At 42.6% G+C, this 23426-nt stretch overlaps 3 protein-coding genes across 4 annotated transcripts; 2 read left to right on the top strand and 1 right to left on the bottom strand.

Annotated features, from left to right (window-relative positions):
* Positions 1–76: 76 nt before the first annotated feature.
* LOC105283633 (CDK5RAP3-like protein) lies at positions 77–3287 on the top strand. Of its 2 annotated transcripts, XM_011346553.2 has the most exons (9): positions 77–840; positions 1032–1206; positions 1289–1527; positions 1619–1892; positions 2000–2121; positions 2196–2465; positions 2549–2760; positions 2837–3008; positions 3084–3287. In XM_011346553.2, exons 1-9 carry the CDS (start codon positions 835–837, stop codon positions 3153–3155), a joined length of 1542 nt encoding a protein of 513 aa, XP_011344855.1. In that variant the 5' UTR covers positions 77–834; the 3' UTR covers positions 3156–3287. The 2 variants fall into 2 exon arrangements, with proteins under 2 accessions (XP_011344855.1, XP_011344856.1); XM_011346554.3 differs by lacking the exon at positions 77–840 and having other exon boundaries at positions 1038–1206; positions 1315–1527.
* On the bottom strand, positions 3267–14230 carry LOC105283629. Its single transcript, XM_011346546.3, has 6 exons — positions 14086–14230; positions 9506–9889; positions 4975–5215; positions 4469–4624; positions 4281–4390; positions 3267–4060 (listed from the first exon to the last, which is right to left on the bottom strand). Exons 1-6 carry the CDS (start codon positions 14228–14230, stop codon positions 3894–3896), a joined length of 1203 nt encoding a protein of 400 aa, XP_011344848.2. The 3' UTR covers positions 3267–3893.
* A 6211-nt stretch (positions 14231–20441) lies between these two features.
* LOC105283630 (death-associated inhibitor of apoptosis 1) lies at positions 20442–22779 on the top strand. Its single transcript, XM_026968859.1, has 5 exons — positions 20442–20921; positions 20982–21302; positions 21416–21550; positions 21643–21771; positions 21862–22779. The coding sequence occupies exons 1-5, from the start codon at positions 20634–20636 to the stop codon at positions 22225–22227; spliced, it is 1239 nt and encodes a 412-aa protein (XP_026824660.1). The 5' UTR covers positions 20442–20633; the 3' UTR covers positions 22228–22779.
* The last annotated feature ends 647 nt before the right edge of the window (positions 22780–23426 follow it).

Genomic DNA, 23426 nt, shown 5'->3' with positions numbered 1-23426 from the left:
TGTCGGTTCCGCGCGGCGAAGACGAATGCCACGCAGACTACAAACGCTGCAAGTTCCTTTTTTCGCATGTGTATAGGCAGGTGCGCGCGTTTTTCGCTGCGTGTACGTTATTTGATAAGCGCGTGCACTGGCGCGGAAAACAGGACGAATGAGGCCACCAACGTATGACAGGCGCGCTTTTAAGATTATTACATAAACTTGCCTGAACGCCACGTATACTACACCTGCGTGACACTCCTATCGCGGATTCGGAAATTGCGATAACTGGCGAATAACTTTGCACGGTACTTTTGCTTTATTAGCACGCGGAATTTTAAGGAAAATCAATAAAGATTGCAGTATAATAACACGCGAAACGTGCTTGGATGCGTCACAGGATCTCAACAGGCTGTTTAAATATATTAAATAATAATAAATAATATTAAATAATGAAAATTAATTAACAATAATAAAACTTTACGGCTAATAGTAAAATCCATTCTCGCTGCGAGGTAGAAGCGTACAAGAGAACATTATCTTCCGTTACATTCTCGCTCTGCTTTCCTCCAAGAGAAAAATAATAATTTACTCTAATTTTTATCGGCTCGATTGTTGGTCTCTCGTTGTCCCCGGTACTCCACGTTATGTCAGAATTTTCATAACTACGTGTCACTCTCGTCAAGGGGACAGCCGGTGCTGCAGGCAATCGGGAATTGTCACTGTCCTCACGTTGACACTCCGCTCGCTGGGGCGATAACAGTCAACAGCTGTTATAACCTGCTGTAGGATTGTGGAGACACGTAGCTCTCGTTCTAGCCTCAAGAGAGTTTCTCTGGAGTTTGGATATCTGGCAACATGCAGGCAAGTGGTCGCGCGTTTCTCGTAATTGTCAAATTACGTCGTTTCCAAGAGAAATAAAATCTTATGTGTAATAAATTTTTTTGGAGTTTGCAAACACTGCCTGGACGTTTTAGCTATGTTTTTCTGACGTTTTTACGTGCCATTTATTTATTCATTAGCGAATGGAATTTATATTAGACTAATGGTCTTAGGAACAAGATATTCCAATCGACATCAACACTGGCAAGTTGCTGGACTGGATGACCAATCGTCGGCACTGCAAGAAGGACTGGCACACGAGTGTCCTAGCTATCAGGGAGAAAATTAATAACGCCATAAGGGATATGCCGGCTCATGATGGCATCGCTTCGCTGTTATCCGGCACTTGTAAGCAACGTCAACTTGTCACTTCGAGATTCTCACAAGCGCTACGTGCAGCTACGATTCCTGAGAATGATCCTTCTTACAGACATAAATTATTTTTATTGCGTCAAGATTGTGGAAATCTTGAAGGAGACAGAGGCGGACACGAGGAATCTGTTCGGCCGTTACGGCTCGCAGAGAATGAAGGACTGGCAAGAGGTTTTGCGGCTGTACGAGAAGGATAATGTGTACCTGGCAGAAGCTGCGCAGATGCTGATGAGGAATGTCAACTACGAGGTCCCCAATATCAAGAAACAGATACAGAAGCTGGAGCAATCGTTAACTGCAAGTATACACATCAAATATTATCGTAACATTATTAGTACAACGATAGTATCAATTTATTTTTATTCCGTGTATGATATTGTACCTGCAGGACTTGGAGAAGAAGGAAACCGAGTACAAAAAATCGGAAAACATCGCGCATACAGAGTATAACGCGCTGTGCAAACAGCTAGGTATAACCGGTTACAGCACGGTCAGGCGCGAGTTAATGGAGAAGATCAAAGAGTTGGCCAAGATCTACCAGAGGATCGCGGAGAAAACGAGGAGCCTGGATAAAATCGTCGAGTTTTACTGCGCATTCGTGGAGTTCACTTTCGGCCAGCAGTACGACGGTAATACCGTGCCCGTAGTCAAGCACGTGATCGGTACGTAGCCGAGTGTTGTCTCAAAGAAAGTTGCATCAGGCTGGAATCTGAGTGAAAAGAAGACGTATCTTGTACATATCTTAAATCGTTAAATGTCATTTTTACAGAGAAAGGAAATACGACAACGTTCGAGTACACTTACGGCGAGGCGCCGGCGTCGATAATCGAACCACCGCTGAACATTAAAGCCGACGAGGATGAGAGCGTCAAGTCCAACACAGACGCTGATGTACGAATATCTTTTAAATGCGTTTCAGTATGTGTCGTTTCCATTGCGTTGTTAATTCGAGTATTTTCCGACAGGCCATCGACTTTGGCAGCTTGGATTTGAACGGGGAGATCGACTTCGGCGAGGAAGTTGACTTAAACGCAGGCGGCGACATTGACTGGGGTGACACGGGTGATGCGGAACAACCCGCTGCTGCGCAGATAGATTACGATGTCTCGCTGGAGGAGTCGGGGATAGTCGTGGAGTCGGCGGGTTACGAGGGCGGGACGGCCACGGGACCCGAGGCGTACACCGTGCTAGATAATCCGGCGACGAGATCCGAATTTATTAATCAGCTGTTTGAGGTGAGAATAGCTATAAGCGTACAAATGTAAGATCGATCATCATGTTTATACTGCAATCGAGCAAAGCGAATGTCTGTTCGCAGTTGGAGGCGTTCATGAAGCTACGCCTGTACGAGTTCAAGGGCGACGACAAGAATAATCTTCTGAGCTTCAGCCAGATGCAGGATGCCGCCCCTATCTTACAGCTCTCCACCACGGAGAGCACTCAAAATATGCTGGACAACGTCCAAGTGGTCCTCTCCGAAATGTTGCACAGCAATGTTCAGCATTTGCACAACATCAAACATTACTCGAGGTATGGGCTGATCGATTTCTGCTTCTGCTTTTTACTGGATTTTTTTATTGCTCGCGTGACGTTCCTTCAATTGCAGGTACGTGGACGTGGTCGCAGCCACCTTGAAGCAGAAATTAAATCTGATCGACAGGATGGTAGCTGAGCAAAAATGCGTGCGGCAGAAGCAGGAAGAGGCGCAAGATAAAATCGAGGAATTGCGTCCGCTGTTGAAGCTCGTTATACAAAGAACCAAGGAATTGCAGGCGGAAGTATGTTATCATCCATGTGCTGTTGCATTTTTCGTTTTATGTCTGTCTTTTTCATCGGTTTACCTCTGATTGCAGATAGAGCGAGATATTTCCAAGAGGTACAAGAACAGAACGGTACACTTGACTGGAGGCGTAAATACATTGTAGTCGAGACGAAGTAACTGTTGAGTAATAAATGCGATGTAAATAATTTTTAGATTAAGGCAAGGCAGGTTGTTACTGGTGAAATATTTGCTATAAAATATTTGCTACAAAATAAACGATATGATTTTTTACTTATACACACACGCACACGCTTATTTTCCTCGTTAGCAATGACCGGAAAATTGAAAATGAAGCATGTTAATAATAATAAATAATCACTTAATCATTGTCAGAGTTTTGATTACAACGTAATGTTTCTGATTTTTAGAGCGTTAAGCGCCGGCTACCTCTAAGCTGTTAATCTTACCGGTGTAAAATTCTTGCGTCTTGCAGTTTTATTTTTTAATTTTTTACAGCTTTATTTTTCTTTTTCTCACGATAAATAAAACAAGATTACAAAAATATTGTTTTGGTGGGAAATAATTGAAAAAATAAAGCTAAAGAATGCAAGAATTTTGCACCGTATCATTCCTCGTCTCTGACGTCAAGCAAGATGACAGTTTCGAGATAGCAGATTGTTAAAATGTCGCACAGCTCGTAAAAATAATCAGTGTCTTCTTTGGCATTCAAGTACTGTATCGTGTCTGTGAGAATCAGTTCAAATTTCTTGATGCGCACGAGTAGGAATTACATAAAGCGCTTTATCTCCAAAAAATATATATATAATATGTAAAATCTATGACGACATAAAACAAATTTTATCGCCTCTTGACCTATGCCATTTTATCAAAATAACGCAACTTATATAATCATAAAGAGATTTTGTACGAGTCTCCAGGGTGACGAGGTACAGACTGCTTTGGTGGTAGGACAAGGGTATCTCCTCAGACATTCCGCTAATGAGCGGTCGCATTCGCACAAACGTTGAGAGCACGATCCCGATCCTCCCCATTCGCCGTGCTCAACCGCTATACAACAAAAATATTGGAAACTGCTTTATCTTATCATTATTATATTATTCTTTAAAATGTAAAAAAACACTCGATGAAAAAAATGCCATGTCGAAATCTCAAGACTTTTTCGCCTTCAAGACGAAAAACAAGCTTTTGAAAACATTGAAAGATAGCTTCTTCTTTAAAACATTTTCACATGGGAAATGATAAAGTAACAACAACTGAATAGACTAACCGCAAACGGGTTTGTAACCGTGATAACATCTCCAGTAATATGGTACGAAGTACTCTGAGAACATGGGACACTCCGTAGCGTCATAGCACCAGTCGTGCATCTTGCAGCACCTGAAAAATGCATCAATGCTCAATCAATGCTCATCTGCTGCTTGATATCCGGTTGTACGACGTAACTGAATAACGTACTGGTCGATACCGTCGATGACATAGCCGGATCCTAAGAATCCGCAGTAGCAACCGTACCCCTTGTAAACCAGAGGATTACATCCTGTGGCGCACACTACCATATTGTAGAGATGTATGACTCCTCTCTTGAATCTCGCATGACTCGTCGTCTCTTTGCTGAAACAGCAACAACCTTATCAGATCGATGTAAGAAAAAAGGTTGTCTTATTTTTTAGAGCACAGAAGCTTGCAATGTTGCAATGTTGTAAAGTACGGACTTGTTCTTTCTGAGTTAATCAATTTCTATTTCAAATAAAAAATCACTGATTCGTTTAATACAATCTAGAAACTGATTGAATAGTGTGATTAGAAATATTTCGAGAAATAGGCAATATTTAATTAAATTTGATCCATAATATTTTATATTTCGCACTCCAAGGTTTGCAAAACATTTACTGGATCCATCGCGGGTGCATTTTATTTGTTAATCGTCCCGCGACGAAAGTTTCCATCGCTGTTCGACTTACACGGCAGATTGAGCTTTCGTGCTGTTAATCGCCACGTTCGCCGGCGACGATACGGGCACGTAGATATCCTTCTGGTAATCATGCTCTGAGGACGCGCTCCACGGATCACCACTGTGACCAATATAGAGATCTCCCTGGTCACCCGCATCTTTTATGTCATTATTCATATGTGAATAAGCGTGATCTGCTTGGCGTGTTCCGGCACCTCCGGGTATCCTATGGACATCTGGCGTACCGTTACCTGCAAGCACCGTAAGACTCGATAGAGACGAAATCAATGGTGCTCGAGCAGCGATCGTGCGACACTTATCTATATACTCGTATAAAAACTACACAACCGAGATGATACACAGCTGTAACAGTAATCCGTCACACTTTCTCGTCTCTCTTGAAGCGTGATTTTCAATTAAATCCCGTTTAACACTTATGTACTTATATAATATTATTATATGTACTTATATCGCAATACTTGTATACTATAGTCCATCTAATTTCGAGCATGAGCCTGTTACTTTTGTTTCTTACATTAATACATACGCCATGCAAATAATATTTTATTTTATGTATTATTCAATATATATATAGTTCATAAAATTATTCTTGTTAAATTAAAACCGTTAAAAATTAAGTTGAAACCGTTATCCATACATGATAGGACCCATGTGAAAATTGCGCGCATCAGCTATATGGGAGTTACATGACGGGACAGTTTAGTTTAAAGGTAGTGCTAAACTGGATGCGATGCCTCGAGGATTGGCGAACTTTTAATTACCGTTTTCACGTGCGATTACACACGGTGGAAGAGCACGCGGTACACTTTCCACGCGCAAAACAACTGAGAGTGGAGAGCGCATGCTATTAATATCGCGAATAGTAATCTTTTTCCAGCGCTTACGCGAGCCCGAGAGTGCGTGTGTTTCCCGTGTGCCGTCGCGTGCCCAGAGCGTAATACGCGCATGTACGATGCTTTTCCCCCTAACTGTCAGAAATCGTGCTTCACCCTGATCTAGACCCGCTTAGCGTGAAACTACTCTCATTTATTCCACTTCTCTCGGGTCGCCTTAACGGTTTCTCAACGATATTCCATAAATGCTGCACGCTGCGAATTATGGTGCACACACTCCGCTGCCGTACGATCAACGAGAAAACCGCCAGCTACATTTTCCAATTTCACTTTTCGAATTATCCTCTCCACCGACTCAGTGAAATGTAACGTAACGTACACCTCGTGCGCTGTATGCCGAGATTATTTTAACGAGTCGCTTATACATATATGTATGTACATGCGCAGAGAAAGGATTACGAATATGTTAACTTTTGGCCGATAACTCTCGCGTCTGATAATTCAATGCTCCTGAATCATTTTATTAAAACAAAAGATACTTTATATCTTATCATAAGGTATTCAATCGCTATTTTATCGTGCATGGCTTCGCCGTGCTTGTGCAATAATCATTACTTTTGGGGTGTGCACTCCCAATAGATGAGCCCGTTATCGCGAAAATAGTAAATCACGCAGGAGTCAAGTGGATTTCCACAGTGGAATGGTATTAAGGCGGCGGAGAAATTTCAGCGTATTTCTTTTTCTTCAGAGTTGGATGTTATACATCTCTTTTTCATACTTTCCTCCCTCTCTCTCACTCTTGGCATACGTCGACGTTACCATTTGAATGCAACGAGAACGGGAGCAGCGGGTGCTCTCTATTGCAAAAGCGCCTCGTTCGCGCTTCTTCCTCATCGTAAAGCAGCAGCCGATTCCATACGAGCGATTTTTATTTTTCACGAGACCGTTTCTCCCGGTTCTGTCGCTGGTCTGTAAGCGCATAAACTCGCTGAAAAACTCGCGTTTCGGTTCGCGGTGCACGACCGACGCGCGCCACGAGAATAAGGTACGCCTCCGCGTTCTCCGTTTCAGCTCCGTAAACTCGCCGATATTGAGAGAAAATTTTCGCTGAAAAGTCGCTCACAAATCACGGTTGCCTTTTGCAAGAATTTCATGGGGGAAAAAACCCATGCGCCTCTTGATTGATGAAATATCATGCGTGTGCCTGCATGATATTTCGTAGTATATTTTTTTGCGATTACACGCGAATTATTGCAGTAGCCATCAGTTGTGCGAGTATGCGCAGCTTATGTGTCTCTAGTAAATTGTTAATTTCGATGCAATGTTAATGTCGATACAAAGTTCCATTAATATTACACAAATGTATAAATGTATAAATGTATAAATAATGTATTAATGTATAAATCCGAGTTTATAGCTTATATAGCAACAGTTTTCTTTTGTCAATGCAGCCTCGTTGTTTCCCACATCTCTCTTGAGCGAACAACTCAGTCATCACGAAAGAGAAAGGTAAGGGCAACAGATGAACAGCAATTATCCCAGAAATTGTATAACGTTGCAATTGCGGGATGTTCAAGAGATGACGGAAGAAGCAATGAATCGTCAATCAGGCTATTAACAAGCCAATGTGGTATTGGTACCTTGCACTGTATGAAGTAAATGACACGTGTATTCTCTGCCAATGACAATGCAGAACATTTTAATGAGAATTTTACGAAATTGTGATGGTATCGTTGAGACGTGGCGACAGATCGTCAGATTGAGCTAATTAACGCGCGGCGCGCGCGGTTCCACAAATTACAGTAACGAATTACTGTAACTGTACACACGCTCGTTAAACGTGTGTCGCGGCGGTGAATTGAGAGTTTATACGCCGTTTTATCGACGTCATTTTCATCGCGGCAGGGTATCACCCAACAACAAGAACCGAGCCCGCGAAATGAAACGGCACGATCGAATCTCTGCTTTTAACGGCTCCACGGTAATAATCAAGGACTTCCCATCATTACGAGACCGGCAACGTTGATTAGTTTAGCACGGTAGTCCCTGTAATCCGCGAAACGCAATTCCTTTTCGCCCGCAGTTTCCATGGCGCGGCCACATAAAAATTTAATACGCTGATTTTTCCACGTTGGAGCAACGCGACGTGGGCGGGCGAAGTCTGCTTCAATCGTCCATCAAACAAGATTTAATCATAAATTCGATTCCCGAAAAAGAGATTTAATTAATATGAAATACGATATGAAAACGTCCGACGCTCGGCAACGCAAAAAAACTTAAAAATTCAGAATAAACAATAGCTTGCGAATCCTGTGAAGGGCGAGACCGAAAAATTCGCGCGCGCAGTACAAGCGAGGGTGGTCCTCGTGCTCTTAATTATTCATTCCTCTGTGTACAATAATTTCGGGGTCTCACTAAGTGGATTAAGTGTGTCTACGTTATTTCCCTTCGTACATTAGCTATTTCGTCTCGGCTCGGCTGACCTGAATGGGCGTCTCGGTGATGTCGTGTGAACTGAGTTAATTGGATGCTACTCCTCAAACGTGATATTCAATTGTGTGCACGTGACTTTCTTAGGAGATTTATTCGAGGCACGGTACGCGTTTGTCGCTACTGACATTGTGACGAAATAATTTCACGAGTGCGTGATTAAAGCAACCAGAGCCATCGTTATTTGCAAGTGCGGAGACAATAATGCAGATAGAAACTTTTCACACGAAAAGGCGAAGCTAATTATATACACCGCATGCCGTATATAATATACATTAACACAGAAGTGAGTTTGGAAATCGGGAAAACTGAGAAAGCGGAGAATATTAATAAGCTTACGTTAATATTCTCGTTTTCGTACATACTACGAACGCGCGACGCAGAGACTTGCGAGTTCGTTGCAAAATCTGTTGCAATATATTCTGCTTTTACATAGGAAATTTTTCATTTACAGCTTTGACATTTCGCAAATGTACAAACAGTAAATTTTGAATGTTATTAATGAGACATGGAGATGAAAAGAGATAACGAACATTACGGAACAAAGAAGCAATGCATTCGGTTCGCATAAATGTTATTATTTGCCTTTTACGCGATATATGTAAATTATATTCACGTTTAATATAATATTAATATTGGATATGGTTTTAGATACTTATATTACGTTACACACAATTATATTACACGTTGCAAGCGGAATATTGTAGAATTATTGATTTAACGCAATAAATTACTGATCCTTTGATTATTCATTTCGGGCGTTAATACGTATTTAATGTATTTTATATTTACTGAATTGCGACAGATATATATATATATATATATATATATATATATATATATATATATAGGTACATATGACACGAATTTGTTAATTTCTTGTTCATTTCTCTGTAACACCGATCACTGTATCCTCTCACGCTCTAAGACTATCAAGCAGAACAACAAATTCTGTTTGCCAGTTTTTTCGCAGTTCATAAATCTTGATAATTTCAACGTTTTCACTTTAATTTCGCTTTCGTTTACAGATCGAATCAACTCGATCTGTCATAAATCAAGTCGTCATTTTCGGCGGTCGTATTAACGTTTCATTGCAGGATCGCATTTCGATACTGAAAGATCAAATATTAAAAGTTCTCGCAAAATAGTTTAGACCCGCCGAGAGATAATAGAGAGCAAAGTTCCTCGGTCGCTTACTTCTAGCATCGCAGCCGAGGAACGTCCCGAACAGCAGGAAGATGCACAGAATGCTTTCGCACCGACCGGATGATCGATCCAGCCGTGGCGGATCGCGGTCACGTGCAAGATCGAACCTTCCGCCGTACATGGAGCACGTTTTCACCGCGGCGAAAGCAGATTGGGCACGAACCGGCCACCCTTCCGGTGTCACCTCGACTTGTCCGGCCTGACGAGTCCGCTCCTCACGTGTCGCCGCATCGGAGAACTCGCAGCGGCGACGGCGTCTTGTTACGCGGTTTCTTCGTTTTCGCCGGCACCGCGTTGACGGTTCATTACAGCGGCCGTTGATTAACACGCGCAATGATGTAACACCCCGTGCAACTCGAGAAAGAATCACCGATCACACGATCGCCGATGGATCAAGTGATTATGTTGTTCTTCTGCTTTCCGCCTGACTTCTATCGATGACCTTTTCTCGTTGCAGATCCGCGGAAACTGAAAATTGGCGAACCGATCATTGTCACGCGGACAAAGCGCGTCTCCGGCATACAAATCCGAAACACAAAGGATGTTTTCCTGTCCGCGTCCGGTCGTGTCCCGCTGAAAAAATCCGCCAGGATTTAATAACGTTTGCCGCGGCTTTGTGTCTCCGCGCGTCGTTCTTCCGTGGCTTAATGCACCAACAAGGTGCCCTGGATAAAATCGCGCACCAACGTGCCAACGGGCTCTCCCATCGCGATCCACACGTTACTACGCGATGTTGTTCCGTGAACAAACTGCACTCGATAATCCCACGCTATCGTCCTGGAATTTGTTCTAGTTTGTTAGCCCGCGCACTACATCGATCAATCGCACTTCCTCTCTCGCGCGGACGTCCTTCCGTCCTTCGGAAAGGGATGTGACGAGGAGGTCCTTCTCGTTGTCTTTGAGCTTGTCTGCAGTCACTGTGCGTCGCGCGGTTTACTTTAAAGTTCCCCATACAACGCGGGGATCCGCTCCGGCGATGAGAGCTCGACAAAGTACTGACTGTTCTTATCAGACCGCACCGGTCCATCGTTTCCCTCCACGCGACGTCTCCTTCCACCTTTCGCCGACATCCTTTAGGTATCCACCGCGATCTTAGATACAACGCTCGGCACGACTTGGTGACCTCAAGAGCGTCCCATTGGGAGCGTGGCCGAGTGAGTGCTCGACGACTCTCAAGGAGCGCCTCCACCGATTCCCGTGGTCACACTACGTCGTTTGACCGCCTCGGAAATCCGTCGTGTTACACTTTCGTCGGCCGCAACGAACGAGAAGAAGGAGGAGATCGTTGAGGTCTTCCCGTTGGCCGCGCGCTCTATCCACCTTTAATTCTCGCCTTCTGCCGCGCTCCAAACGCGTTAACCGTGACTGCTCCTCGAGAGACTCGAAATCAAAGGATACTTAGGGCGATGGTCTAACACCAAGGAAGATGTGTCTTTCTTCTAGGTTTCTATCTTTCCGTTCCTAATTCTTCCTTCAAGCTTGAAAACATCGCGTGGAATTGGCGCTGAAATATTTACACGCGATCATGTATCTAAATCGAGATGGATCTCGATTGTGATTCGTCGAATGTTTCGATTATTATTTCATTATTTCATCGTCCAAGCGAGAACGTGGTGCTTTAAATGTGAGCCAAAATCAATTCTCCGTTTAATAAATTCTTGATGATCCTTGATGATTTAATGTTCCGTGCTGAAGATAGATTTCTTCACGGAATCGTGAGATCTATATTCGCGGCACGCTGCGTTTAATTTACGATGGAATCTGGAAGTAAGCAGACATCAGGTCAAGGCGAGGTGCAACAGGTTACGCCAGAAGTTGTTCTTGACTTTAACTGGGAGCGCATAGACCACAGCCGAGAGTAACACTATTTACAAAATTCATGGTTGTGCATTTGATCGTGTTGCAATTACGAGCGCGGTATCGGCTCGCTACGAATTGCGGTTGCACTTGCTCGTATCCTCGCAAAGTATAAGGTCGATGCGAAGGATAAAGATCGAAGGTTAATCCGTTGCAACGATAAACCTGCAATGGTGAAACTGCAAAAAGCCAAGGAATAGAGATTGCGCAAGATGATATTTAAACTTGAGAAACGCATATTCACGTGCGTTCACGAACACGCACACGGATACGCGTTACACCTGCTTTTGCAAGCGAGCTACTTCATAATTAAGTGGAATGCGCTTAGGACAATATTTGCAGTTTCATCACAAGCAGCAATTAAACGGATTTTTCCCAACCGCGTGCTCGTTTGTTTTTACTTTTGACATCTTTATCATACACGTTAGTGGTCTGAAAGCCGAGCGTACTCCGTCGTTAAATCCCGCCCGGTGTCTCTCTCCAGAAACGAATTCCCTTTATCACGGCACGTTTCACCGAATGCCACATGAAAAAGAAAGGAAAGCGAAAAGGAAAGAAAAATAGATCACGACCATTCTTGCCCGAGATGGACGCTCGTAATTTTCACGAGCAAGCATTTCTCCTTGCGTGCAAGAAATTCCGCGGCCAAGGGCGTTTGCTAGTTTTCATGATGAAGCTGTGCGGTAATTCGCCGATAATCTCGCCGATCGTCGGCCTGCTGATGATCGAGACGCAAAACGGACTACTTTCTACATTCAGCGCGGGCAAGATTCCGCGGGAACCGTCCGAGAAATCCGCGTACAGCATGCTGTATCAGGGACTCTCATACGAGTGATCGTTCGCCGGAGGATCGAGCATCATGAATCGATAGTCGGCCTCAAATTATGCGGACGGTGTATTCACCGTGTGACCGACTGACTAGTCGCTGCCGAGGAAGAGGAAGAGAAGAGGAAGAGAACTCAGGAGAATGGTCCTTGCTAAGTTGGCGTTGCGCTTGTGGTGAATGCGGGTTAGCGGTACTAGCTCGCCGACACGCGCGACGACGATGCAGCGGCGATCGTCTGCATGGAACGAAGCGGAATTCCGCGAGATCAGCGAGACTGAATTGGATAGATCACAAAAATGTCACATAACGAGGAGATGAAAGAAGAAAAGAGGAAGAGAGAGAGAGAGAGAGATGGAGTGGGCGAGCGTGTTGCACAAAATGCAACGTTAATTGTTACGGTGGTAATTGTTGGCCACGATTTAATTGGCGCCGAGAACAAAAGCGTCGTGCAAACCGATTGTACGCATTGCCGGCAATCGGGATTACTTGATTATGCACTATCGTTGTTCAAAGAACAATAACGGTGGCTGCTGTAGCGGCTCGCACTTTATAATGAGCATCATTAACGTATTATGCGATCTACTCAGATGCGTTCCGCGCGCGTTAATACGTTCCACGAATGGAACGGGGAATCCTTTTAATCCGCGCAGTTTTATTAATCCCGACTTATTAAAGCTAAGTTTCTTTCTCTCTCTCTTTTCCTCTCTCTCTCTCTTTGTGACGGAGGTGTACTACTTCTCATAGATGTTCCCCATGCGTACCGCGCATCACTAACTTACATAACAGTTTTACACTGCACTTTTCTGCACTGAGCGAAAATAAAAAAAGTGACATTAACAGAGGGAGAGAGTGATGTAACTGTGACTAAAGAGATGACATGCTTTTGCACTTAAAGTTACGCAACTCGAGGAAGACATCTCGCGCATTGGGTACAATTATGCGCTCAAGAAACAAGTCATTGTTCCTGTCAGGATAAGAGGCTGAACATCGACAAGGAGGAATTGAATGACAGCTCATCGCGCTATGGCGCTTTCGCTAAACGAGTTACTAGAAGAGAATTGAGACTTAAAATTTGCAGTAATAGCCGCGGTTGGTTTCTGCATAGTTATCTAAATACCAGCGAACAGCGTTTCGATAAGATGGACAATAGTTGTCGCCCAGAGCGCTCCCATAATCGTCGAATGACGAGCACACTTTTTCTTTTTCGTTATCCTTCTTGCTTCACGTAGGCGTTATTACCTGGAAATCCCTTGCTGCATTGTTAACTTTCCGTTATCTCCGTTATTTTCCATGATAAGGCAAGATATAAACTTGCACTCTACGGTTTCATTAAAAATAGCATTTTGTGCTGATCACGTTTAAAGCGCGAACTCTAAATATAATTTACCAACTAGAATTGACCGTAATTTTCAAATGAGTCAAAATATATCTCACGATTTACCGTAAGACCCACATTTAATTCTGGCAACCTCGGATCACTCGATCGTTTCACTTGCGCTTTCCTCACGCACGCGTTTCACCGAAATTTCACTCGGCCGCGATTGCCGTGTGGAGGGACCATTCTCTGTGTGGTCTTTCTTTCTCTCTTTCCCTTATCCACGCCGATATGCAAACAGAAGCAGCGGTTAAACGCAAAAGTAACCCATCTGCGCAACCGGGTGCATCCTACCGTGATAATCGCGCGCGTGGCACGCCAGGATTCTCCGACGAGGAGGGGACGGACCCCTTGGCGTGACCCGAGGCGCGCGAAAACGGCAGAGAAGCATCCCAGGATCTTCGAGATCCTCGATCTCGATCAAAGGTGCAACGGCAACATGTCGAGTAACACTCGAATCGAAGCGGTGCGCAAGAAATTGCGCTCGACTGTTTGCGTCACACTATTTAATACCAGCTCCCGACGTGGCGGAATTAACGTCGTTAATCGGTAATTCCATTACCAGTTCCGTCGTCTTCGAGTGACTGGAGGAATTTCTCGCCATTGGAAAAACACGGCCGACGACATCAGCAAACCGCGTGATCTGATTATGGGTCATTTGTAGCTCTGGCTGCAGCTAAGACAGCCGACCGGTATTACGCGTGGCTGATCGTACCGAGTTTCTAGCGCGCACGATGGAGAGAACTGTCCGCTCCGAGTGGGCCATCGACGAACGGCGTTCTTTTATTAATCGATTTTTCAATCGGCGTTTGAAACCGACCGATTAAACGCAGAGCAGATCTCGCTAATGGCAGGCACGCGTGTTCGGATGTCGAAGGCTACGCGTTGATACGGCGATATTAATTCATTTCGCTTGGCGCGCCTGTTAGGAGACGATTAACGAAGAACAAGGGGAGGTAAAGGGAATAGAGAGCAAGAGAGAGGATGAGAGAGACTAAACTCGACGCTCCGGCTCGTCCACTTTAATTAAACGGTCGAACCTCATTTTTTTTCTTTCGCCAACTGAATCTGATATCTGACCATCACAGGTGCCGCTCGATACAGCGTGGGAGGACGCCGCGTGTTACAAAAGTCGCCGCGAGTAGATACGCGACGCACGCACTCACTCGCGCACTCGCACGTGTACACGTTCCTTCTGGTATCCTATCGATCCAGAACGTGTACGTGTACACACGCGAGATTTCGAAGTCATTCGTTTACACACAATACAAGCGTAATTTAAATAATTGTGCAAGCATCTGCATACAATGTTCGTTAAACTAACTGAATAAATAACGGGCGTTCAGTGAAATAAAACGAGTTTGATTTGCCGTCGAATAAACGTAACGACGTTACTTTTTAAAAAGGTATTCATGCGTGCATTTTGTTCCAGTTTTCCTCAAAGGAGCTCCTCAAGAAATTGCGCAAAGAAAGCGGCGTCTGAATAACAAATTGCGGTCGTGTCGCAAGATGATGCTCGCGGAATGGCAAACTGAGAACAACGTCATAATTAATCCCGCATACATCGCGCAATCGCAATAAAATAAACCGAAATGCGCCGGCATCGCGCATTTTTTTACATATGTAACTCGCTTTTAAGGACAACCTTGCGCGTTTATTAACCCTTCAACGTCATGAGTTCCGTTCTCCATATAAATTAATCGCGCTCCTCGAGAAACTCGCGTATTCTCGTGCGTTTCTTTTCAACGGATCATTACATAAATTAAGTTATTTTTACGTCTTGTGTCGCGGCGCAAAAATATGGGAAATGAGATGGTTAATCGTAGCAAAGTTATCGCGCGCGTAAAATATCAGTCTCAATTAATCTAGATTTCGTTCGATAGTATAATACAATTACAATCTCATGCTTTGCGGAAGGTGTGTCACGTATGATAATCCAGTGCATATCTTAACGGGCGTTACGTTAATCGTTACTAATCTTAATATTAATTATAGAACCTATCAAGAAATGCAAATTCTTGCCATAATGTTGATCCCCTTTTCTTAATTCTACATACCACGTATACTAATTTCAGATTAAACTCAGAAATGTTTCGTTATCCCTGTATGCTTTTTGTTACTTCTTTTTGCGTTTTCGCAGAAATTCCAGTTGCAATGTCATACTTATTGTAGTACCACTAGATTATGCGTGGGTGGAAGCTTTCCGCCAGGAGCTTTCTTGCAACGTGTAAGAATTTCCAGATGTAAACTGATAAAGAAAGAAGAGAGCGAAAGAAGGAGAGAAAAGGAGAACGCGTGCGCGTGCGCGCGAGAGAGAGAGTATTATAAATTAGTAAAATTATTTTAAAACGTAGAATTACGTTGAAATTATTGCGACACTCGTGAAAGAAACATTATGAAAACATTGTACAATTTAGAAAAGCTTAATTGTCTGTCTGGAATAAGACGGAGTGTAACAAGTATTTTGATGTTAAATTTTTTCTTCGTGTGAAGATCTGCTAATTGCGGTGATAAAATTCGCATGATCAGTTACGAGTAATGTTACGTTGGAAACGGCCGGATTCAATTGTGCCACTGAATGACTGATGTATCCATTTTTGATTGACTGACTGTGCAATTAGAAGATTGTAATTATCGTGCGCGAGTGTTGCAGATGACGTTTTCATTAAAGCTACTCGTCACATCACAATAATCGACGGCGATCAATAAAAATGTGAAAAGTACTGCCTTTCCGAGTTACGCGTCCCATGCATCATGATTTGTTCGCCGAGTTGAATCAAAATTATTTCAGGAAGTTGCGTTTTTTTCGCACACTGGCGGACCGGAATAGCGTAGCGCTAAGATGTTTCTTTAATGCTTGAAACATGTATTTAAATCGCGCTGCTCGCGCGGAAAGCAATCAATGCTTACTGCCGACGTCACGTACGGTGCACTTTTACGATTGAAAAAAACGACGATGAAAAGCCAAAACGCTCGCGTTGTTCCATTTTAATGGGAATAATCGTCGCAATAACGTTACGCACATTCCAAAACTGATACCGTTGATGTCATCATAACGGCATAAGTAGAAAATTTCGATATGATTAAACGCTTTACCGTCACTGTCCTTTCATCCGATCGGTATGCGGCTCTTGTTTCACAACCACGCAATCATTCATTATAAATAAATACTATTACTGTTATTATTATCGTTATTATTATTATTATTAATATGGCGCGTTTGTTGACTGCGTATCTTGTTGCGGAATTGCGCTCTACCGCGTCGCGTTAAGATTATGCGCGTGTAGGTGTCCTATTTTGGATATTTAGGACGGAACCGACTCGAGAAAGACGCACGAATTTAGCGAAAGTATGCGGCGACAGTAAATCCACATTAAATTAACGTGCGAATGTGAGAAAGATTCATTTCTGGCGAGATAACGAAAGTGGGTCCCACGGGATCGCACTTTCGTGAATACGACCGTCTTTCGTGAACGTTCATTTCTCTGTTCGCTGTATCATTCCTATTTCTCACTCGGTTTAAAATCCAGCTCATTTGTTGTTAGCGTATTTACCACGACAACCGAAAATGAGCCGCAAAATGAGGTCCCGTGCTACGGATCCCACCGAAGATAACTTAAGGCCACGCGTAACGAGTTTCAGCGTCGAATAAGCGCTTGTTCGTGATAATAAAACTTGGATAAATTTCCAAACTAAGATGATTCTCGCGATCGTGCTGTCAAGCTCGTTTTAAATCGACGATTAATGCGAGTGGAAATTTTAATTACAACTATGGTCTTTCGCAAATCAATAGTCTCAATTTCTGAGATAAAGTATATTTTAAATTAAATTGTTGAATTGAATTAAATCAGTAAGATACACACAAGATGCGACAAATGCAGATTCTAGTAAAATTCTTTCTATTTACTCTTCATCTAACACTATCGTTGTTCGAAACGAAGAGTGGGATTTATATTTCTTTCACTGCTAGCCGGAAGAAGTAACTTCCGGCTCGTGGAAACTTGGAAGTGCGTCTCCGTTTGTAAGTCCCGATGCTGTTACAGTGTCCGCGTAACAATGCGCGAACTTTACTCAATATTATCTCACTATTAGTACTTTCAATCTTTCAGTCACGAAGCAGCGGATGGTGTATTGAGTTCATCCGTCTGGATCGACGAGGCTATTCCGCGAACACGACGGCCGCCCTATTTTCCGTTCGAAATATTCTCTTATCTCGCGTTGCTTCCCGTTGAAAAATATCCCATTAACTTCTCTCGAGATGAAATTTGTTGCAAATATATAACGCAAGCCCGCGGTTTCGTCGTCATCATATTTTAGACACACATGACTTATAACTGATTGTGAGAGAAAAATTGAGTTTTCAAATAAATTTTACTTGAAACTAACTAAAGAACATGTCTAAAGGGAAAGTGAATTTTTGATGCTTCTGTCGTACCCGACTAAGAGAAACATGATTAGCCCTTAAGGTACGCCATCAACTCGGGATTCTTACGTTAACGTACCAAAAAAAGCGGAAAAAAGACGATTAGGAAAAAAGACAATTTCTTTTGCCGCTGTGACAAAGAAGTCGCAATTTCATTTAAACATGACCGCGGAATGCAATTTAGTTCAAAATGTACTTATAGGACATTTCCCCGCTTAACTACTCTTCTTTTGCTCGGCAACGAGGAAACGAGGTCGGCGCTGACGGATTTATCCCTATGTATACACAGAAATTACTCCGGAAGAAATAATTTCAAAGGTCATCGCGACTCGGAACTCTTAATTTCTCTGGATGCCTAATGCAGAGAGAAAGGTGCAGGCGACTCCAGCTCTGAGAAAATTTCGCCGCCACCGTGGAACGAGAGCGATCGTACGACGCGTCCTCTCCTCTGACAGTCGCGCGATTTTCTCCAGTTTTATGCAAACTAAGCTGCCTTCCAATCGGCGGGCTGTGAATATCAGCGGTGCGTATCACATGTTATATATAATATCGCAATTGCACGTCGTTACGCATTCGCTATGGCCGTGACAAGTAACAAATTTTTGTGACTTAGATCAATCGCGCGGGATGTATCAGTTTGGGACGTCAAATTGATTATCATTATTGCGTGACGACCGCAGCACAAGACGTTGAAATTTATGACAGCGACGATACATTTGTCATTCCGTGATACAGGAGAGAAATTTAACTCGGAAAAAAAAGAAAGAAAACTGGGAGCCACACGAGTTACGAATAGTAACTCGAGGAATGTCATTCTGTCTACGATCATGCATTCTGTAACGCTGAAAAATGTTTCGGATTATTTCGCGGGATTCGTCATCAATCTTGATCCGTTTTGTGGAAACGTACAAAGTGCGTGACATCTATATGCTTTTTACGATCATAATGCCACTTTTAATTTATGCAGCACAATCATTATTTTACAATCGCGCAACGGGCCGTGTGTTAAACGGCTTGAAAAATGTCACGGTATTTTAAAAGTATCATTTGCACTTTATTTGCGTTCAGTTATTTTTGTTCTGTATGTAAACTGCTGCAAACAAAGTACAAGCATTTTTGAAATCATTTGTTGTTTGATATCCTACGAGAACTTCACTGAATTGGCCATTAATCAATCGTTATTAACGTAATGTCCGCTTTGTTGTGATAATTATCGTGTTTTTAATTAAAACGAATTTCGCGGAACTCAAAACGAGATGCGAGAAGATCGCATTGAAACCTTAAAGCACCTATCGTATTTCAGCAAACAAAAATTAAAAGTAGGAAAAGTAGCATGAAGAAGGGCTTTGTAGGTCGCTAGTAAACGGCAAATTAGAAGTCGCATGCAAGTTACATGCAAAAGAAAGAGATAATGATAATCGCGGCGTATAATATCAATAGAATTAGAGCGATTGCTAATTGATGCAGCATTTCTAGTATTCGTGCGCATTACGCGGTCCTTCAGCTAAATCCGGATTTGATGGTCAGCATGAGATGACAGGTACGACCACGATTTGACACAGAATTATTGAATATCATTAATTACATATTTGTCAAGGTCCTTTTCCGTTTTGCGAACGTTATTGTACACACGTCCGGCATAATTGAATGCCATGTAATTAAACGCGGTTTGAAAGCATTGCACACAATTTTCCGATTAAAGTATGCCGTTGGAGAGCGCATTTGAAGCGACAAGTACTTCAGTCTGCACAAAGCAGATTAAGATCGAGAGTATTTTTCCCCTACCTCAGTCATTGATTCTTGCCACGCGTAATCCCCAGAAAGTTTCGCAGACTAATCGGTAATGAAACAGACTTTGCAAGAAGCTTTATCTCCGCGTGAAACCGAAGCGGATCAGTTGTACTTTTTCACTATATGAAAGCGAATTTGGCGTCTTAGTAGGCGTTATTAACCTGTCTTACGTTATTGTCTCAGCAATGTCGAAGAGCCGATTTTCATTATTTTTTAATGTTCATACGCATAATAATGTATAGTATAATGTATAGTATAAATCAACGTAGATGTGGCCCCTTTACACATTGATACGTTCAATATGTAATGCTAAATCGTACCTTCCACAAAATTCGCAACTTTTGTAAATTTTCGACATTATAAAGAGAACAGTACGTGATCCTGTAAGTGAAACATTTCTTCCACGCTAAGGACCGATTGTTCCAACTTCTTGATAAGCTTTACCCGACAGATACTATATCTTTATCTCTTTTTTAGAACTTATCTGAACAGAGACAAAGATATGCTACCTGTCGGGTAAAACTTACCAAGAAGTTGGACTAATCGGCCCTAAGTCGCGCATAGCTTTGCTACGTATCCTTTTATGCGAATTATTATACGCGAATCTCGATCCTCGTGCTGAAACTGATTTCTCTTTGTTATTACAGGCTTTAAAAATTGATTTTCAATTGTTACAGAAACTTTACATCATATACGTGATACTATGTGATACATCAGGTCAGAATAATTATCACAATATTTTCGAAATCCTACCGAGTCTGCGTAGTTATTATACGAACGTCAAGCCATACGATGTATTTAGTTACGAAGTGGATCAAATTATATTGACGACAGTCGTACAGTTCAAATGTGTTATCGATATGAATTTGTCAGGCTCGATAGTTTCAAAGATTGGCCTGTGCCTCACATTCAGCCCGAAAAACTTGCAGCGGCTGGGTTTTACTTTCTCAGGAAAAATGATACAGTGAAGTGTTTCGAATGTGAACTGGAAGTGAACCAATGGCGGGCAGGCGGCGATCCGGTGATGAAACACATAATATTATATCCGACATGCAAACTCGTAAACAACGTTCCTTGTGGAAATATACCGATAAGGCAAAATTACCCCTTTTCGTCATCATCAGCGGACCAGAATGTCGGTCATGATGTCCGTGGATCCGTGGATAACAAGAAGGTCGACATATTAAAGGACTAGCACAGAACCTTCAAGAACAATATGGTATATCCCGAGTACTCTTCTTACGATACTCGCCTTGATAGTTTCAAGAGCTGTAGTAACGAGCATCGGCAGTTTCTAGAGCAATTAGCAGATGCGGGATTTTTTTACACTGGAAATGCCAATGAAACCCGCTGCTTCTATTGCAGCTTACAAGTGCGCGACTGGTATGCTAACAATGATCCCTGGAAGATGCATGCCTCTCAGATGTCCACCTGCCCATATTTACTCTTGATAAAGGACCTGTGCTACACAGAACGAGATGAGAAGTTGTGGCAGCGTTCACTTGCCGACTCAACTGTGAGTTTTGCTTTCGCCTTTATGTTGTGTATTTCTTTAAGATAATCTTATATGACAAAATAAGTAAGGTAATCTAAGCTAATCTAATCTAAGCTAAATATTTCTATGTTAAGATGAGTCAGGCATTGCTGAGCAAGAAACCGTTGGCGGCCACAGAAACGCAAAATCAACCTGGACCATATAGAACGGATCAGAATCAGAGTCCACAGAAGTCTATTTTGCGGCAGCGTTCACTTGCCGCCTCAGCTGTGAGTTTTGCTTTCGTGTTTATGTTGATATTTCTCTAAGATAATCCTATATGGCAAGATAAGTATCTAAAACTAAATATTTCTATGTTAAGGAAAGTCAGGCATTGCCGAGCAAGAAACCGTTGGCAGAAACGCAAAATCAACCTATACCATCTAGAACGGATCAGAATCAGAGTCCACAGGGAGACATTACGCGGCAGCGTTCACTTGCCGCCTCAACTGTGAGTTTTGCTTTCGTGTTTATGTTGATATTTCTCTAAGATATTTCTGTATAACAAAATAAGTATCTAAGCTAAATATTTTTATGTTAGCGGAGTCAAGAATTGCCGATCAGGAGACCGTGGGAGGAAACGCGAAACGAACATATACCTGTACTGTCTAGAACGCATCGGAATCAAAGTTCACAGAGAGATATCGAAAATATGTCGAATAACGTCGCAGATTTATCGAGCAGAGATGAGAACTCGAAGAAAGGCGCAGCTTATGCATCTGTCACCAGATCTTTCCGATCGGATGAGCAAAGCTTGCAGTGTAGATTTTGTATCACTGGTGTGCGAGATTACGTATTTATGAACTGTAGGCACATAGTAGCTTGTGAGAAATGTGCATATGAGGTGACAATATGTCAGATATGCGGTCAGAAAATAAGCAGCAGATTGAAAGTACGTTACTCATAACACACGAAATTCACTAATTCGTATAAGAATAAATTCGTATAAGATATCGCGTTTACAAATAGCTTGATTCAGCTTCGAACGTTACTTGTCTTCCCTGCAAAAGCCGAATTATAAAAATTGGTATTCACGCTTGTCATTTTGACTTGGAGATTGTTAATCTTGTAATTTTTGTAAATCAATCACATTTGTCCTGCAAAAGCCGAATTATAAAAATTGGTATTCACGCTTGTTATTTTGACTTGAAGATTGTTAATCTCGTAATTTTTGTAAATCAATCACATTTTAATAAATATGTTTTTGCCGAGGGGTTGGTCACTAGCGGTTATAGTGTACAAAAATTACCCTTGATACGGATTATCTTTAAATTACCTCAGATTCCTTAAGATTACCTAATACTACAACAGTTCGATCAAATAACTTGGCAAAAGTTTCAATTTACTGTCAAAATTCATCAATGCCGTATTTTCCGTATTGATTTCAGCCGGTAGTTCCCTCGATGATTGTTCAGAATTTTCCATTTTGATCGATTTCGATAATAAAACCAGAAAAAAATAATAAACTAGCACAGAGCAAAAGAATCAAGCACAGAGTAGGCAGCTCGGCGGACATATAGACCCGAAAACATATGAAAGGTTGCGTTTCCGATATTTGGTTGTCTCTCGGCGGTTAGATATACTGAATATATATCGCGCATGGTATCACGATTACCTTAGATTACCTCAGATTATCTGAGACTACCCTAAGAATTACCTAGCCCTTGTAAAAGATTACCTCAGTGACCAACCCCTCGGTTTTTGCAAACATTGTGCAAAAGAGTTTTTAAGGGAAAAAATACATTCTTCATCGCAGAGCTTCGGTAGCACGATAAGAGGCGCGTCTTTTTCCTTTTCAGATGCGATAGGAATCGACGGGAGATCGGAGACCGATTTCGGGTCATTACGTTATTGCAATATCGTGCGCAAAAAATGATAAAATGGGTCACCGTGTCACATGCGGCGTCCGAAATTGACATTGGGAGGGCCACTTCAGGCACATGCGGTCTTTTTCTCAGTCGGCGCGAGTTCCTCGTCGATTTCCATATTCGAACATCAAGTTCACGAGTGATAACGACGTCGCGATCACCGCCACCACCACCTGGAAGATATCAACGCCACCCACGATACCCCGCCGGGGCGGTACGGCCTGCCGTACCCGGCATA

This window comes from Ooceraea biroi, chromosome 4 (assembly GCF_003672135.1).
Source record: "Ooceraea biroi isolate clonal line C1 chromosome 4, Obir_v5.4, whole genome shotgun sequence".
NCBI lineage: Eukaryota > Metazoa > Arthropoda > Insecta > Hymenoptera > Formicidae > Ooceraea > Ooceraea biroi.
The sequence above is the reverse complement of the archived record's forward strand: the minus strand, read 5'-3'. Positions and strand labels throughout refer to the sequence as shown.

Coding starts and splice junctions, on each gene's coding strand:
- LOC105283630 (XM_026968859.1), top strand. CDS start 20,634: ATGTGTTATCGATATGAATTTGTCAGGCTCGATAGTTTCAAAGATTGG. Junction 20,922..20,981: donor CATCATCAGCGGACCAGAAT/GTCGGTCATGAT, acceptor TTAAAGGACTAG/CACAGAACCTTCAAGAACAA. Junction 21,551..21,642: donor GTTCACTTGCCGCCTCAGCT/GTGAGTTTTGCT, acceptor TTCTATGTTAAG/GAAAGTCAGGCATTGCCGAG.
- LOC105283629 (XM_011346546.3), bottom strand. CDS start 14,230: ATGACCCATAATCAGATCACGCGGTTTGCTGATGTCGTCGGCCGTGTT. Junction 5,216..9,505: donor CCTCGGCTGCGATGCTAGAA/GTAAGCGACCGA, acceptor CGGTGCTTGCAG/GTAACGGTACGCCAGATGTC. Junction 4,061..4,280: donor CGGTTACAAACCCGTTTGCG/GTTAGTCTATTC, acceptor TTTGTTGTATAG/CGGTTGAGCACGGCGAATGG.
- LOC105283633 (XM_011346553.2), top strand. Junction 2,122..2,195: donor AGTCCAACACAGACGCTGAT/GTACGAATATCT, acceptor ATTTTCCGACAG/GCCATCGACTTTGGCAGCTT. Junction 3,009..3,083: donor CCAAGGAATTGCAGGCGGAA/GTATGTTATCAT, acceptor CTCTGATTGCAG/ATAGAGCGAGATATTTCCAA.